Here is a 13511-nt window from a genome sequence, read left to right as displayed (position 1 = left end):
AAGTGAAAAAAACCTTGATCATAATTCCTCACGTGATTCTGTATTTAAACATAATGAAAACACTCTGTTTTAAAAACAGATTGTGATGGGTGATGAAAAGTGGATACTGTACAATAACGTGGAATGGAAGAGATCATGAGGTAAGTGAAATGAACCACCATCAACCACACCAAAGGCGTCTTCATCCAAAGAAGGTGATGTTGTGTACATGGTGGGATTGGAAGGGAGTCCTGTATTATGAGCTCCTCTGGCAAGCCAAACGATTAATTCCTATAAGTACTGCTCCCAATTAGACCAACTAAAACCCACACTTGATGAAAAGCACCGGAATTAATCAACAGAAAACATATAATCTTCCATCAGTATGACACAAGACTGCATGTTTTTTGATGACCAGGCAAAAACAGTTACAGCTTGTCTGGGAAGTCCTAATTCATCTGCTATATTTACCAGATATTTCACCTTCAGATTTCCATTTATTTCAGTGTTTATAAAATTCTCTTAATGGAAAAAATTTTCAATTCCCTGGAATACTGTAAAAGGCACCTGGAACAGTCTTTTGCTCAAAAAGAAAGTTTTGGGAAGATGGAGTTATGAAGTGGCCTGAAAAATGGCAGAAGGCAGTGGAAGAAAACGGTGAACCTCTTGTTCAATTAAGTTATTGGTAAAAATGAAAAATGTGTCTTTAATTTTTACTTAAAACCAAAGAAACTTTTTGGCCAACTGAATATATCAATATAAAAATCAGAAGTTACAAAACAGGAAATTTAAGTCAGTAATTCAAATCACAGAAGAAGCCTTACTGCGTTGGATGTTGGTTTCTTTGGACTGCACTTTACCATTCAAGGGTGGAGGACGGCAAGATGCAGGAGAAAGATTAGGTGTCTGAACAGTCAATATATCTGAAGGCTAAGAAAAATACAAAGCACCTTATGGCTACTGAATTCAAGTTTAGTTTTGTAAAACGTTTAGTAATATTATACAATTCATTTCAATACTCAATTTAAAAACTTTTCTTTCTCTCTTTTCTCACCTGGCTATGGCCTATAGGTGAAGTGCAAAAGACTCTTAAATTATATGTAGTACCAGGTTGCAGGTGATTGTATAGAAATTCCCTTGTGGTTCCATTGTAGATTATGTTCCAGAAATTCACTGAAGGGATAGAAGTAAATTTGTCCAATTATTATAGGTAGCTTATAAATCTTATCTCATGTATATACCATTTTGGAAGTTAACTACTATCCAATCACCTATTTACAGTAATTAATTATATTCCCCATAGAATTAACCATAAAATCATACTAGATCAGTTAGTAAATATGATTTGTTATCAAAAACTGGAGAAATCCAAGTAAGTTCTGGGGTTTAGTTAATAGTATTATACCAGTGGCAATTTTCTGGATTTGATAATTGCTCTATGATATTGCACTAAGATATTAATATTAGAAGAAGCTAAGTGAAGGTTGCACATGGGAATTCTCTATACTATTTTTTGCAGCTTCTAGGAAAGTCGAAAATTATTTCAGAATGAAACGTTAAAAAATCATGATGCCTTACCATCCAAATTCTCCCTAACTTCTAAACTGTAACTTGAAATGTTTGTCCCACCATTATCTTCGGGTGGTTCTGAAAAAGAGAAATAAAATTAAAATTATTCTTAAGTAAACTTAAAAGTCTTTCATTGTAATGTTATCTCATAAATTAAGATTTTTCATGGAAGAAAAATACAAACATGAAACTTAACAGGATATTAATATTCAGATATTAATAAAGATCATAAGAACATAATCAAATTACATTGTTAGAATGTTACTTTAGTAACATTTTAAAGTTCTTTGGAAGAGACTGAAATGCTCTTATGTATCTTAAAGTGGATTTTTCCAGTTTAGAGGCAAAATAATTTGTATAATATCCTGTCAAGTTGATATTTATCATCAGCGTGTCCTAATTACAGTGTCTATATTAGATATATCTTACTTGTAATAACCATAATTTTAAAGGCCCATATAAAGTTCAGTAATTTGTTCATATATGAATGAATGAGATAGCAATAGAGAACTAGAAAAAAGAACATAGTTTATAATGGAACATTTATATGGTAAAATATTTAACATACAAATGATTAAGAGACTACTTTGTAAAGTTGAGGGCAATTAGAGGAAGATTTTTTTCTCAATAGTTAATATTTAAAATAGAAAAACATTACTTACCCCATCCAATTTTTACTCTGTGTGCATGGATCTTTCCCTTTATATATGGTTTTTTAGGGGATCCAGGCTTATCTGGACAGGTAGCATATTTTACTTCTCTACTAGGGTTGCTTATTCCTTCTGTATTGCACGCAAAGATCTGCTTGAGTAAAAGAGAATACTTTGGTTGACCATTGGAAATAAATGTGTGATTTGAAAATGTGCAGTTTGCAAATAACACTGTAAAGCAAGTTACTTGAAAATTTCTGAGAACTAAATACAAAAAGGTTTCATTTCAACCCCCAAAGACACTCATTTTTTATCTTTAGTGAAGTGTATACTTTTATATTAAAATATGATACAAGTTATAAATTATATCCACATACCCTGAACTTGTATGTAGTACTTCTCTGAAGGTTTCTTACAGTGCATGAAAGATCTTCTCCATTGTATTGAGGTTTAAAACCCAACCCCTGGAAATGAAAGACAATGGATTTAGGAATGAGACAGGCCTGGGTTCAAGTTCCAACTTCAACTTATTTTCCATCTGGGTGGTCCTGAGAAAGCCCCTTAGACTCTGAAATTCAGTTTCTCTGTATTAAAAAAATAGAGATAATTTCTACTTTAAAGGGCTCCTTTTTTCAGGATGTAACGAGATAATGCATATGAAGGCACTTAACATATTACTTACACAAAAATCTAATTAGTTATTTTATTTAAAATGTGGTAAAATATACATAACATAAAAGTTACAGTTGCTTTTTAAGTTGACTAGTCTATTCAGTATAGACTTGAAAGTTCCGAACGGAATGAAACAATTTGCCTTCCACCCACATCAAAGATTCAGGGAGATGAGGAAATGGCTTGCCCTGGTGAAGTATGTAGCAGAGCTGTGTGACCATGCAAGTTTGTCCAGGATAGGCGCAAAGTTGAAGAACTAACACACTTCTCTGAGTTGCTGTTTTGTTGTTATGGCTGTTGCTGCTTCTAACTTATTTGTAGGAACTTGAGTACCTTAAGATCTTCCTGTATAGGCTTGCTTAACCTTGGCTCTACACTGCTCCCATCCAGAACACTGAGACTCAGGAATCATGTACTTTGCTCAAAGTAAGTTAATTAAATTAATAAAATCTTATTTTTTTTCAGAGTAAAATGCATATAAAATATACCTAAGATTGAAGTTGAAGATTAAAGGATATGAAAGAAAAACTTACCAATCTTGCTTCCTCCATTTCTAGTACATAAGTAAGACTGTCATTTGGATTTGTGTTAGTTGGGGCACACCATTCTAGTGACAAATTACAGATTCCCGCTTCTTTCAGCTTAGGGGGTGAAGGTGTTGGAGGCATAGTTCCTGATGTGTGGAAGACTGCTATTTCACTGAAATCACTGAAAAATAAATGAAGATGGAAAGATTAGTTTCAAGCTTTTATTGAAGTATAGACTTTTAAATATTGTAGTAGTTCAATGTACCTCAAGCCGAACTTATTTTTTGCAGCTAATCTGAATGAATATTTTGTAGAAGCATTCAGTTTAAGGATCTTGTGCTGTTTCATGGTACCTATATAGCAACTTTTGAAGTCTTCACCTTTGCCCTTAATAATATACATAAAATATTAGAACATTATAAAATATTTCAAATAAAAATCATAATATTAATAATTTACAAATAAGTGCTTTAAAAAAGTAAAACTGCTTACCTCATCCCATTCCAAAAGGAAGCTGTTTATTTTGGAACCATTACTATTGGAACCCTAAAAATATCAGAAAGATAAAATTATGATGAGCTATTTTCACACAGTATACCCACCCACCCCCACACACGTATACACGACTAAAGTAAAAGAAATCACTGTAAAAGTAATCTGTTTGCATTTTATTTTTGAAGTAATTCGGATATTAAAGTTAAAATGTACTTTTTACAGTCTATAGGACATGCCAAATTTTATGTTTTGTTGTGCTTCCTAAATTTTATGCAAGGAAGAAAGTTAGTACTCAAAGTAAATTGAGAGGAAGACTTATTGGTAGCCACAATTACAAATGTATTTAGGTTATAGAAATTGACATTTCAACTTTCATTAGTTATTGAAATTCTGATTGACATTTATCATTTACTTGATGCTCTATATAGACAGAAAGAGAAAGATGATTATGGAGATGGAAAAGTGCTAGGGAAATAGGTCAGATGAAGCATGCAAAATTTCATATTTAACATTCAAGACAAAGTAGAAAGAATGTTTTTAAATTAAAAAACATTTTGAGGTACTTTTGGCAATAAAATCCTTACTTTCCACTGTAAATTCAGGCTGCTCTTGGATCGGTTAATCAGTTTGGGTGCAAGTGGAGGGTCTGGTTTGCAACCTGGAGTTATGAAGCTAACCACTTTAGACACAGTTCTGTGTGCTGAGCCTCTTACAGCTGTAATTCTAAAAATGTAATGACAATTGTTGTAAGCATTCAAATATTTATCCTAACATATGTACTAAATTGCATACTTGAGTTTCCAGATACATTTCTTAGGAGCTAATTATAAAAAAATTTCCAATTGAACAAAGCTGTATCCTTGCAAATAAACCACCCTCTTACCTGTTTTAAATGAAAGACTGTGAACTAATGCTGGATTTGTAGGGGCTTGTTTTGAAACTTGAACGAAAGACCACTCTGTTAGCAAGTAGCAAGGCTGACTATAGGAATCATAGGTAGTGAACTGATACAGACTCAGGAGTGGGACTGGCTATATGATGGAGGGAGATTGTGTAGGGTGGAGTACTTACCTTACAAAATACACCTTGAATAGCTGTAGATCAAGTAGAGTAAATGTAAATTCATCACCGCTGTGGAGATAACCTTTGATTATAACAGATCTCACACACATTTAAAAGCTAAGTAACAATCTTAATCTTATATATTCAACTGATAACGAAGCACAATTCCCCTTGAAGTTTAGATAATTTTAACAGATTTCATAAGAATGCAAAATATGTGATATTAATAATTCAAAATTCTTTATTTGCATGCCAAGTTAATATACCCTTAGGAAGTGGAATTTTATTTTATTGCTACAGCTTCTTCACACTGTAATAATACAGATTTGTCTTTAGCTTATTTTAAATAATGTTCATATGAAAAGCCTCAAAGACACCATGCATCATGCAATTTATTTGTTCACACAGAGCAGTCTTTTGGGGGTGGCCACCTATCTGCTACAGTGGATAGAGTGGCTGTGCTCCTATAGCTACATCTTCCTAAGCAAATACTCATAAGTACTTTGGTGTACTCTACCACCTCAAGGAGCTTCCTGAGCTTCTAAACCCTGAAATAGCCCCTGAAAAGAGCTAAAAGATTATTACTTCTAAGCAAAGACCTATGCTTCTAAGTGAAGGTCTCTCAAGGTTGTAGGGTGATAAGAGGAATAGACAAAGTATATTTTTATAGAAAACAATGACTTTTGTGGAATACATAATATCAGAAAAAGACTCTTATGTAAATTCATGCAAAACTTAATTTTATACATAGCTTTTCATCACATTTTACATCTTTTCATCACTCTACTAAATATAGAAGATTGTGTATTATAATTTTTAAATTAAAATTTCTAGTTGTTAATTATAAAAGAAATAAAACTTTACATAATTACATTTAAATTTTCACTTTGAGTCTCTGAATTAAGATGACAAATTCTAGCAATGCTCTTACTGTGTCCTCCATTGTATTCTCTCTAGTCCTGGTTCTATCTTCTAAGCACTTTCCTAAACTCATTCTCCTGCTATCATGTGCTGAGTGCTCAGTTGCTCAGTCATATCTGACTCTTTGCGAGCCCATGAACTGTAGCCCATCAGACTCCTCTGTCTAAGGGATTTTCCAGGTGAGAAGACTGGAGTGGGTTGCCATTTCCTTCTCCTTATGCTACCATAGTTCTGCATTATAATGAGCTCCTGTAATGAAATTCCCTGGAAAGCTCGAGTCTTATATTTCCATTGCAATGCAAATTCTTCCCTTGTGTACACAAAGGCCTACCATCATGCTTCCTTAAGTGAAAAAAGAGAAGGGAGAATTAGAGGAAATCTTTTCTTCCCCAAGTCTAAACTTGTCATATAAGACATCTGTAAACTGAAGAGAATGGAGCAGTTGATATCTAAGGTTCCCTTCAGCTCTAAAATACCTATGATTCAATGAATTTTGTGAACTGACCCGGCAGCCTACCACCACTTATAAAACTATTTCTGTAGAAAATTACACCCAAAGCTTGAAAAAAAAACCTGCAGAAAAATCTTTAGTACTTAGCTTAGGTATAAGCTAAGGTTTAGAGAGCATATTTGAATTGAATTATGAGAAACGAGAGATGATTAAAAAGAGACTTACGTATATACATTTATATATTTTCCATTTTTACCACTGTTAGATATTGCTAATTCAAATGTTACAGGAGATTTAGTATGATTGCATTTCTCAGAACCATGTGTCTTCCATGAAATAACAGCAGAACTTGTCTGAATATCAGAAACCTAAAACAAATAACAAGAATTCAAGTAGGATACTTAAAAATTATAATTTGTAATTTATGGTGTAATCTTTCCATAAACCTTGTTTGATGCTAAGTATATCATTCTTTTCATATTAGTTGCTTAAATACTGTGACTAAACAATGAACTATTAATATTATCTTTAACAATGCCACTCTGGATTTTTATGTACTTAACAGCTAAAGAAGATTATGAAATTATATCCAGGTAAAGGCTTCTAATTAAAATTGTGCTAGGGAAGAATATCAGTGAATTTTCATGTTTTACAGTGACAAAGCAAATGAAAATAAATACTTAAATATTCTCTTTAGTTACTTACTACAGGTTTCTCAATGCTGAAACAGCAAGACTTTCCATGTTCTGTTCTGCATTCTAAAAGTAGAAAAGCAACCCCCCCCCCAAATATTACATTGGCAAAAACAAGATAAAGGTAGATGCCCATTACCCAACTACAAATATATCATCACCAAGAGATCTACTAACACCTATTAGCAATCTACATTAAAAGTTTAAAAAAAAAAGAAAGCAGTCTAAAACGTATGCCATTAAATAAACTCTAACAAAAGGTGAACTAAAGTTCTCAATTTAAATAAAATCATGTGAACTTTTTAGGATGATAGAGTAATTTTCAATGTTTTACTGGCAGATAACTAGAAACAATTATGTGATATGTATATAAGATACCTGACATGTTTTGCATGAAGATGGTCATTTCTCCATAATTTAAAAAGGCAGCCTAATTGTGGTTTTATTAAGAATTGGGAAGTAAGGGTACAAAAAAGGCAGCCGGAAATGGAAGCAGAAAATGGCACCTAGATATTTAAAATGCCCTGAGACTCCTAACATTAGGATGTCTGTTCACTGGCGACAAAACCAAAATCCTCACCTTACCTTTTTCTGCAGTATTTGATGATGGACTCTTGCTTTGTTTTCCACCTGGTTTCTGCTTGATGTCTTCACTTCCTGGGTTGATGCATTTGTTTCCATGACTAATTTCAACATGAGCACTACCAATGTTGGAAGTGCTGGTCGCATTGGCTGTATTGAGAGCAACATCAGTGGCAGAAGTACTTGGAGCACTTTCAGAGATGGGAGGGTTGGGAGCACTGTCAGGAATGGAAGAGCTTGGAGTACTGTCAATAGGTGGTGGTGTGGGAGTGCTGTCAGAGGTGGAAGTCTTGGAGGCATAATTAGTGCTGGAAGGGCTCTGAACACTATTTTCACTGGTGGAAGGGTGCAGATCAGTGTCTGTGGTGGAAATATTAGAAGCATGGTCAATGGAAGAACTGAAGGGAGTATTGTCAGTAATATAAGTGCTTGGAGGGTGGTCAACAGTGTCAGTACTGGGAGTATTGTCAGCAGTGTAAATGTTCAGAGCATTGTTCACAGTGCAGGTACTCAAGGTGTCTTTGGTAGTATAAGTGCATGGAACATTGTGTACAGTGTAAGTGCTGGAAGTATTGTCCACAGTGAAGGTGCAGGTGCTTGAACTATTGTCCACAGTGTAGGTGCTTGAAGTATTGTCAACAGTGAAGGTGCTTGGAGCATAGTCCACAGTGTAAGTGCTCAGAGTACCAGGAATATTGGAAAAATCATTAGCTTGGTTCAAAAGCAGTGAGGTGTTGGTAATCATACAGCTATTTTTGTGTCCATCAATCTGGCTTTCTTGCATTTCTTTCTTCATATGTTCTTCCATTTCACCAGCCCTTTCATCAAGTTGGATATAATTTGCTCTCCCATGGGAATAGGTTTCTAAAAGAATAATGAATACTGCTTAATAATTACAATAATTACATATCTCAAAATCTTTTAAATCTTTTTCAAACCACCAAAAGCACTCATAAACCATGCTTTACTTAAAAAAGTCTACTTTGCTTTAATACAGATGTTAATGTGTGTATTTATTATGTACTGAAATATACAGAAAGAAAAACATGAGCAAATACAGATAGTATTTTCCTAGGGAGTAACTCTACTTCCAAATTTTAAGGTTTTAAGATGATTATAATGTGTCTTTTATAATACCACTGTATGCCATTAATAATGAAAACATTCCTTTATGATTTGTCAATATGATTCTATAGATCCAGTCAGTAAAATAAATATCATAAATTACATGCTATGTCTAACTACAAAAAATTTATAGAAAATTCTTTTTATGGGCATTTTGCATAAGACATAAACCAATGCCTCTTATTATCCATCATAATATATATGCATGAAATGCAATTTATTGAAATATATCTTCCACTTTTTAAATTTTAATAGTTGCCCACAGCTGTTAATTTTAACAAACTAAAAAATCTCCTGTTTAAGAATATTATATACTACCGTGCTGCTCATGATATATAAATGCTGCTGGTGGTGGTGGCAGTGGTGGTGGTGGTGGCAATGGTGGTGGTGGCAGCAGCGGTGGTGGTGGCAGCTGCTGTGGCACAGGATCTTGAATGTAAGGTGGCAGAAATTCCCCTTGAGATGTGGGATATATCAGTTGAGTGGCTTGTGGATACATAGAAGTTGGTGCTATGAGGTGTGATACTTCTATAGGAGCAGACATGGTCGTGTCATAGTCGATTGTCTGAGGCACAATGATAATTTTTCGAATCCCATTTTCTTCCACCACCTAAGATGGAAAACAGAGTCATAAACATATTAGAATCCATAAAAATCAGAATTTTCCTACTATGTTTTAGATTTTTATTCTGTGCTCTAAAACCATAAAGGATCAAACACCAATAATGAAGTAAAACCATGTCAAGTGGTAGGCAAGATATTTCTTCCTTTTCTGTACATTTTTTAAAAATGTAACTTTTGCCAATAGATAATATATTGTCATGGTTCAAAACCATAATGTATAAAAACTACATGAAAAGTTTCCCTCCTAAACCTTATTTCCCTCCAGTAGATTACTACTGTTCTTGGTTTCTTATGAAAACTTCCAGAATTTCTTTATGCCTTGCAAGCAAATAAGAATACAGATTCTTGCTTTTCTTCCTTAAATTACATACAAGTAGCATTATTTGCACATTCTGTAGTTTGCTTTTTACACATAGAAATATAACTTGAAGATCTTTCTATATCATACATAGGGCTTCCCCCTCCCCCCCCTTTTTTTGCATTGCTGCTTATTTGCTTAGTGCTCCATTATCTCGTTAAATGGATATACTTCAACAGTCCTCCAATGACAGGCTTGTGGGTTGTTTCCAGCCTTTTGTGATTACAAACAGTATTATAACAAATAATTCTTTTATTAGTTATTTATTTGTTACATTTTACATTTTATTTGTTACATTTATTATTCCACATTTATAAAAATACATCTTTGGATAAATTCCACAATGTAGAACTGCTGGATGAAAGGGTACATACATTTATATTTTTGTTAGACATTGCCTAAATAGATAATTCCATTTAGAATTAAACCATATTATATTGACTTTTGGGCTTCCCTGTTAGCTCAGCTGGTAAAGAATCTGCCTGCAATGCAGGAGACCCCCAGTTCAATTCCTGGGTAAGGAAGTTCCCCTGGAGAAGGGATAGGTTAACCACTCCAGTCAGTATTCTTGGGCTTCCCTGGTGGCTCAGATGGTAAAGAATCCACCTGCAATGTGGGAAACCTGCGTTCGATCCCTGGGTTGGGAGGATCCCCTGGAGGAGGGCATGACAACCCACTCCAGTATTCCTGCCTGGAGAATCCCCATGGACAGAGGAGCCTGCAGAGCTATAGTCCATGGGGTTGCAAAGAGTCGGACATGACTGAGTGACTAAACACACATACACATATTGACTTTACTATGTTCTTGATCTCTACAGCCAAGCAATAGAAAAAGACATATTCTCAATTATAAAATTTCTGAGGCCATGTAATATCTTATTAATCTCTATAGGAGCCAAAGCCCTCTGCCCATTTTAGGTACTTGATAAACATTTGAGGAAGTTTTAAAAAGTGCCCATTGTAGGCTGCCATCAAAAAGTTTACAAACAATAACTGCTGGAGAGGGTGTGGAGAAAAGGGAACCCTCTTACACTGTTGGTGGGAATGAAAACTAGTACAGCCACTATGGAGAATAGTGTGGAGATTTCTTAAAAAACAAAACAAAACTGGAAATAGAACTGCCGTACGACCCAGCAATCCCACTGCTGGGCATACACACCGAGGAAACCAGAACTGAAAGAGACACATGTACCCCAATGTTCATTGAAGCACTGTTTACAATAGCTAGGATATGGAAGCAACTTAGATGTTCATTGGCAGACTAATGGATAAGCAAGTTGTGGTACATATACACAATGGACTATTACTCAGTTATAAAAAAGAATGCATTTGAGTCAGTTCTAATAAGGTGGATGAAACTGGAGCCTATTATACAGAGTGAAATAAGTCAGAAAGAAAAACACCAATACAGTATATTAAAGCATATATGTGGAATTTAGACAGATGGCAATGACAACCCTATATGCAAGACAGCAAAAGAGACATAGATGTAAAGAACAGACTTTTGGACTCTGTGGGAAAAGGCAAGGGTGGGATGATATGAGAGAATGGAATTGAAAGGTATATTACCATATGTAAAATAGATGACCAGTGCAAGTTCAATGCATGAAGCAGGGCACACAAAGCTGGTGCTCTGGGACAACCCAGAGGAATGGGGTGGGGAGGGAGGAGGGAGGGTGGTTCAGGATGGTGGGACACATGACATGTACACCCATGGTTGATTCATGTCAATGTATGGCAAAACCCACCACAATATTGTAATTAGCCTCCATATAAAATAAATAAATGAATTTTTAAAAAAGTGCCCTTGTAGTCTGACAACTGACAATGAAATATTACTGAACTAAAAATACTAAGTAATTTTAGGGAATAATGCCCACAACTGTCAGAAGCCTTTACAGTAGCAATTGTAATAGATAATTAAGACTGGTTAAAATATATAGAAACAAACAAAAACAATGAAGTATTAATGAATATGAAGAGATTCAAATTTATTAGATGAATAAGGCATTATTTACAAGACAGTCTAGAGAGCGGTCATGGTCAGGAGTGGTGGCTGAGAGGAGCTACCACACGTCCAGGGTCAGGAGCGGCAGCCGTGAGGAGATATCCAACGTCCCCATGTCCAAGGTAAGAGAAACCCAAGTAAGACTGTAGGCTCTGAGAGAGGGCATCAGAGGGCAGATAGACTGAAACCACAGTCACAGACAACTAGCCAATCTGATCACACGGACCACAGCCTTGTCTAACTCAATGAAACTAAGCCACGCTGTGTGGGGCCACCCAAGACAGACGGGTCATGGTGGAGAGGTCTGACAGCATGTGGTCCACTGGAGAAGGGAATGGCAAACCACTTCAGTATTCTTGCCTTGAGAATCCCATAAACAGTATGAAAAGGCAAAAAGATAGGGCACTGAAAGATGAACTCCCCAGGTCGGTAGGTGCACAGTATGCTACTGCAGACCAGTGGAGAAATAACTCTAGAAAGAATGCAGGGATGGAGCCAAAGCAAAAACCACACCCAGCTGTGGATGTGACTGGTGATAGAAGCAAGGTCCGATGCTGTAAAGAGCAATATTGCATAGGAACTTGAATGTTACGTCCATGAATCAAGGCGAATTGGCAGTGGTCAAACAGGAGATGGCAAGAATGAACATCGGCATCCTAAGAATCAGCAAACTAAGATGGACTGGAATGGGTGAATTTAACTCAGATGACCATTGTATCTACTACAGTGTGCAAGAATCCCTTAGAAGAAATGAAGTAGCCATCATAGTCAACAAAAGAGTCTGAAATGCAGTACTTGGATGCAATCTCAAAAACGACAGAATGATCTCTGTTCGTTTCCAAGGCAAACCATTCAATATCACAGTAATCCAAGTCTATGCTCTGACCAGTAACGCTGAAGAAGCTGAAGTTGAACGGTTCTGTGAAGACCTACAAGACCTTTTAGAACTAACACCCAAAAAAGATATCTTTTTCATTATAGGGGACTGGAATGCAAAAGTAGGAAGTCAAGAAACACCTGGAGTAAAAGGCAAATTTGGCCTTGGAGTACAGAATGAAGCAGGGCAAAGGTTAATAGAGTTCTGCCAAGAGAACACACTGGTCATAGCAAACACCCTCTTCCAAAAACACAAGAGAAGACTCTACACATGGACATCACCAGATGGCCAACACCGAAATCAGATTGATTATATTCTTTGCAGCCAAAGATGGAGATGCTCTATACAGTCAGCAAAAACAAGACTGGGAACTGACTGTGACTCAGATCTGCTGCTGCTGCTAAGTCACTTCCGACTCTGTGTGACCCCATAGATGGCAACCCCAGCAGGCTCCCCCGTCCCTGGGATTCTCCAGGCAAGAACACTGGAGTGGGTTGCCATTTCCTTGTCCAATGCACGAAAGTGAAAAGTGAAAGGGAAGTTGCTCAGTCATGTCCGACTCTTAGCGACCCCATGGACAGCAGCCCACCAGGCTCCTCCATCCATGGGATTTGCCAGGCAAGAGTACTGGAGTGGGGTGCCATTGCCTTCTCCAGTGGCTCAGATCATGAACTCCTTATTACCAAATTCAGACATAAATTGAAGAAAGTTGGGAAAACCACTATACCATTCAGGTATGACCTAAATCAAATGCCTTTTGATTATACAGTGGAAGTGAGAAATAGATTTAAGGGACTAGATCTGATAGACAGAATGCCTGATGAACTATGGACAGAGGTTCATGACATTGTACAGGAGACCGGGATCAAGACCATCCCCAAGAAGAAGAAATGCAAAAAAGCAAAATGGCTGTATGAGG

At 36.0% G+C, this 13511-nt stretch overlaps 1 protein-coding gene across 1 annotated transcript in view; it reads right to left on the bottom strand.

The window, feature by feature from the left end:
- LOC120881622 (fibronectin type III domain containing protein 3C1-like) overlaps positions 1-13511 on the bottom strand; it is a 66528-nt gene that overhangs the window by 32854 nt on the left and 20163 nt on the right. Inside the window, exons 7-20 of the mRNA XM_040265316.1 lie at positions 9044-9335; positions 7604-8464; positions 7032-7084; positions 6552-6694; positions 4964-5023; positions 4477-4615; positions 3890-3943; positions 3663-3784; positions 3404-3578; positions 2576-2662; positions 2211-2349; positions 1558-1626; positions 1034-1152; positions 804-909 (exon numbers count right to left, since the gene is read on the bottom strand). Of these exons, the coding sequence (XP_040121250.1) occupies positions 804-909; positions 1034-1152; positions 1558-1626; positions 2211-2349; positions 2576-2662; positions 3404-3578; positions 3663-3784; positions 3890-3943; positions 4477-4615; positions 4964-5023; positions 6552-6694; positions 7032-7084; positions 7604-8464; positions 9044-9335 (2419 nt within the window). The remainder of the gene's footprint in view (positions 1-803; positions 910-1033; positions 1153-1557; positions 1627-2210; positions 2350-2575; positions 2663-3403; positions 3579-3662; positions 3785-3889; positions 3944-4476; positions 4616-4963; positions 5024-6551; positions 6695-7031; positions 7085-7603; positions 8465-9043; positions 9336-13511) is intronic.

The sequence above is a fragment of the Oryx dammah genome, unplaced genomic scaffold (assembly GCF_014754425.2).
Source record: "Oryx dammah isolate SB20612 unplaced genomic scaffold, SCBI_Odam_1.1 HiC_scaffold_23, whole genome shotgun sequence".
Classification (NCBI taxonomy): Eukaryota; Metazoa; Chordata; class Mammalia; order Artiodactyla; family Bovidae; genus Oryx; species Oryx dammah.
The sequence above is the reverse complement of the archived record's forward strand: the minus strand, read 5'-3'. Positions and strand labels throughout refer to the sequence as shown.